The following is a 5,000-nucleotide window of genomic DNA, read 5'->3' on the forward strand; positions in this document are numbered from 1 at the left end:
GAGAGAGAGAGAGAGAGAGAGAGAGAGAGAGGGCAAAATAACATGAGAAATGGGAAATTGTAAAGAGTGAGGGAATCAATGATGTGAGAGAAGGGAGTGAGAGAACATACTGTGTTGAACCGTGCTTAATGTGTCTTAATTGCACAACTAGAGATAGCGACATTGTACGATGAAAATAAACAGAGCCCTAGGAGCAGGGAGGATACACACACACACACACACACACACACACACACACACACACACACACACACAGGGTAGCCGTGCTCTCTGGTAGAGGGCGGCTAATGGGAGGTAAGGGCAATGCAGACTTATTAACCCCAGTGACTACCATCAGCTCAGTAATCACACACACACACACACACACACACACACACACACACACACACACACACACACCATCAAGGTCCTTACAGGGAGAGGCAGGGCTTGACTATAGTTTAAGCTGACAGACTGATTATCATAAGATTATCACAACGAGAGTTTATCCAGACGCCTCACAGAACATCAAATTCAGGCTGTGTAGTGTGTTATGTAGTGTGTAGTGTGTCATTATCATGCAAAATAATCATTAAAACCATCAGAACCATTGAAGAAATGTATTATAGGATGCACTAACATCATTATATGCACTAACATTATAATTACGGGATGCAAAAACTTAAAAGTATTCTAACTGTTTGTGGAATGATGGGGAAAGTGAAATCATTCAGAATGTTACATTGTATTATGCTGGGACATTAGCAGCCAAATATTACCATGAAGTCAGTGTTGCAGCGCCAAAGGTTTATTTGTGTGTCCCCAGTGACTTAATACAGGCCTCATTAAACATTTAAAAATAAAATATCTATGTATTGATTCAACAGAAAGCAAGAACATCTGGCAAAAAAAATAATTGGGTCCTCTGAAATCGTATTGTTTTCAGCTAGTTCTCAGTCTCCCCACTACCCTTTGGCTATGTTCTAGAGACTCTATAGATACACCAGAGTAAATGGCAGGTGTCCTCATATTAGCATATCTTGAAATGCCAGTATACTGAACCCAACTGTGAATGCCCTGTACTGTACCTTCCATACACAGGAGAACAGTCCTCTCTCTCTCTCTCTCTCTCTCTCTCTCTCTCTCTCTCTCTCTCTCTCTCTCTCCCTCTCTCTCTCCCTCTCTCTCTCAAGCAGGAGCTGGTAGCCATGGTAACCTCTCTCGGGGTAAACTTGAGAATGCACGCACGCATACACATCTAACACTAACACACACACACACACACACACACACACACACACACAGACACAACCACAGACACACACAGACACACACACACAGACACAGACTCAGACACAACCACACACACACACACACACACACACACACACACACACACACACAGAGTCTTTTATAAATACTTGATAGTTTACAGCTACTGATGGGGCTGTAGGACCAGTGACGGACTGAGCCATGGTGTTCCTGATAGCTGTCCTCTACCTTAACTGACTTTGCTTTGCAGCACAGTGTCAAACTCCATTATTTACCAAGGTCATTCTCACATCGTCATAGTGTATAAGCTGATATGTGTGTGTGTGTGTGTGTGTGTGTGTGTGTGTGTGTGTGTGAGAGAGTGCATGCGTGCACACACTGCTTTCTGAATACGAATATGCAGCTCTGCAGATGTCAAACTCTCAAGAGAGAAAGAAGAGAAAAGAGAGAAGGACGAATGTCACGGTACAATTCTCAAAGTAATCCCTTCATTAGCTCATCTGTATTGTTAGCCGTGGCGTGTTAGAGGATCAACAGCTGTTATTCCCTACAGCCCCTCTTGGATTGCTGCTGTCTCACTAATGTGACTGGCTTAAATAACCATCTCAAGAAAAATGTGCTTGTGTGTAAAAAAAAAAGATGGTAAAAGAGTCCCTCCACACTTTAACTGTGCCATGGCATCAGACCTCCGTACACCACCACCCTCTGTTGGCACCGGTGTTGACAGTGCAGCACGATGATGCAGAGCTGCTTGTGTTGTCTTGGGTTACAGCACAGTGAATGGCAGAACACTGACTCAGAACACAATGTTGAACTGAGATAGTAGTAAACAGGGTGAAAGGTAGGGTGGAAATGTTCCTCTCAGAGCAGGGGAGGGATAGCTGTCGGTTGTTGAGAGGAATCGGAGAGAAAAGACACAGAAGGAGAAAAGAGAGAGTTCACTCCATCCTGCCTGCCTTTCATTCTATCCACAGCTCAATTAATGTCATTACCATGCAATCTTTGCTGCACACACTGACACAGAGTACAGCGTGCTCAAACACACACACACAGACACACGCAGACACACACACACACACACACACACACACACAAACACACAAAAAAGGCTTATGTCCAATAGCACCGGCTGAGACCAAAGATAATCACTATGATATGGATAGGCAAACTGAAACATGGAATATAAGACAGACCCACAGCGATAAAACTGCAAAGAAAGAGCAGCAAGAAATACTCCAAACTTGAGAACTCACAGAACAAACAAACGCTACAACGACGCAGATAGAGCCGACAGAGTTCTAGAACCGAGCTAGCCAGAACACTTCAGCTCTCGCAGAACAAAAGTTCCATCGGCACCTGAGAAGGTGAGCCCCACCTGGGGGTGTAGGTTGACAAGCTGGGAGGCAGAGGGGGGATGGGGTGGGGTGGGGGGGGGGGGGGGGGGTGGTGGAGGGGGAATGGTAGAGGGTAGGAGGGTAGGAGGGTTGAGGGGTTCCTACCTTGGGCGAGTGTCCCTGTTAGAAAGCGGTAGAAATAGCGAGCCACCTTGGTCAGTTGCCTCTTGCACCTCTTTCGGCACTGGCTCATCTTGGTGCTGGGGTGGTGGAGGTGGTGGTGGTGACTAGGCTGCCGGAGAGATCAGCGAACAGGGGAGGACGGAAAGATGCAAGGGGGTGTGAAGTGTGGCTGCTGCTGCTCTCCTCTCCTTCTCTCCCCCCCCCCCCCCCCCCCCATCCCTCCTCCCCCCCTCCCTTTCCATTCTCTGCTCCACCTGTAGGGCGCTGGCTGTCAATCACCACTTGTGCTCTGTCTCCTCCCCCTTCCACGCTATAGGAAGGTTCCCGCCTCTCCGTCTCATTGGCTTGGAGAGAGGTAGAGAAGGTTCCGGGCCAATGTGTGTCTACTACGAGGTAATCTCTCTGAGTGACAGAGAGCTGTGAGCTGTGTGTAGTAGGACTCCTTTCTTCTCCTTGTTGTTTTTCTCGACTTGCTGCTTTCAAAGAATGCCGCCTCAGCAGGGGGGTAAGTGTGTGTGTGTGTGTCTGGGAGGGGGGGGGGGGGCGGGGGGGGTTCGGAGCTAGTGGGAGGGTGTGTAAAGCAATAGGAGAAACAAACCAAAGACATTAATTAGTGTCACATGCTGCTCTCCTCTCTCCACAGAGGAGGAGGAAAAGTCTGGTCAGTGACTTTCTCTCTTCTTTTTTCTTCTCAGTTTGAACGGTAAAATGAATACAAATAATTCCAACTCCCAGCAGAACAGGGGGGGGGGGGGGGGGAGTGTGTGTTTCTTCAGTTCAGTTGCAGTAAAAACAATCCCCTGACCAGCAGCAGACAGTCGACAGATTGATATCCGTCTGTCAGAGGAGAGGAGAGGAGGAGCATTCTCATCCTCTGAGAGAAGAGATATTGTTAGATGTTCTTTATCCCTCTGTTTCCTCTCCTGCATGTATGGATGCTCTCTTTTTCAGTCCTTGTTTTGTCTCCCTCTCTCTTACTCCCGTCTTCTCTCAGTCTCACGGGTCACTCCAGATGGAGACACTCCCCTTCAACTCACACACTCACACACACACACACACACACACACACACACACACACACATCACACTTTCACACTTTCCTTTCATCTTTATTTCAAATCCCTCTTTCACTCATCTATAACTCTCACACTGTTCTGCTCAGTCTCTCTCTATGTGTGTCCCTTCTCTTTCCCTTCCCCTCTTCTCTCCCGCTTGCTGCTCGATGCTGAATTAGAGGTGATTACGGTTGTCAAGGCAACCACAGACTCCATGGATTTTCCTTGTGGCCAATCATAGACGATGCAGACCTGGCTCACTTACACAAACCCATGCTCCACCACACACACACACACCTTTTCTCTCCCCCCTCTCTTTCGCTGTCACACTCTCTGCCTCCATCTCTCTCTCTCTCTCTCTCTCTCTCTCTCTCTCTCTCTCACTCTCTCTCTCACTCTCTCCTGCTCTCTCTCACAATCAGGTCAAAGCACAAACAAACGAATGGCACATTCCCGTCTACAGTAAGCGAGCGTGTTTCCAGAGTGTGGCTAGGGGGGGGTCAGTGGGGGGGTCAGTGTTCAGGTGAGAGTGTGTGAGTGGATGTCCTCCTCTATTCTGACAGGCAGCTCAGCATTCTGCCAGACTAAGATAAGAACTTAGACGGAAACACTTAACAACCACTGTAGAACGGAAAATAACTGCCACCTCGGGCTGCCGAGACAAAGTTCAGTTGAGAAAAACGCAGAAGTTCCAACCAACAACATCCTCCTAGAGCCTCGATATTATTGTCAGATATTGGCCTACAGAATTATCAGTATCGGCACATAAAATCGGCCAAATCTGAAAAATGTTAACACCAGTTAACTTGGCTAGCTTGTAGGCTATCCATTAATTTTAGAGTCAGCTAACGTTGTAGCTAACTTTTGTCACAAGCAGCTTGGGTGTGTATCCAACCAACCATATAAGAATGCACAATGCAGGTTTGTTTACTCTTTATGAAGAGAGAATAATTGACCACTTTGATAGAGTTCATCTTGGGGAGGAGGAGGGTTGAAATAAATGATTACAAAGAAATTACAAAGGTTGCCAACCAGAAAGTGCAGGGAGTATTCTAACAGTAGCGATGTTTTAAGATCGCTTTTCATCGTGGGCCGATAGGTATACTTTTCTTTGAAAATGTGATCAATTGAGGTAAAGGGGTGGGGGATTCTCTGAATAAAATGTTTTATTGATTAT

At 46.8% G+C, this 5,000-nt stretch overlaps 1 protein-coding gene across 2 annotated transcripts in view; it reads right to left on the bottom strand.

Moving 5' to 3' along the window:
* Positions 1–5,000, bottom strand: part of LOC308158148 (A-type potassium channel modulatory protein KCNIP2) — a gene marked incomplete at both ends in the record, with an annotated part of 125,291 nt that overhangs the window by 69,392 nt on the left and 50,899 nt on the right. The window contains one exon of one of the 2 annotated variants that reach the window (XM_080531748.1): positions 2,751–2,838. The exons of the other annotated variant lie outside the window; for it this stretch is intronic. Coding sequence (XP_080387874.1) covers positions 2,751–2,838 — 88 coding nt within the window. Of the gene's footprint in view, positions 1–2,750; positions 2,839–5,000 lie in introns of those variants that run through there. 2 annotated transcript variants of the gene reach the window in all.

This window comes from Nansenia antarctica (assembly GCF_963989245.1).
Source record: "Nansenia antarctica genome assembly, chromosome: 1".
NCBI lineage: Eukaryota > Metazoa > Chordata > Actinopteri > Argentiniformes > Microstomatidae > Nansenia > Nansenia antarctica.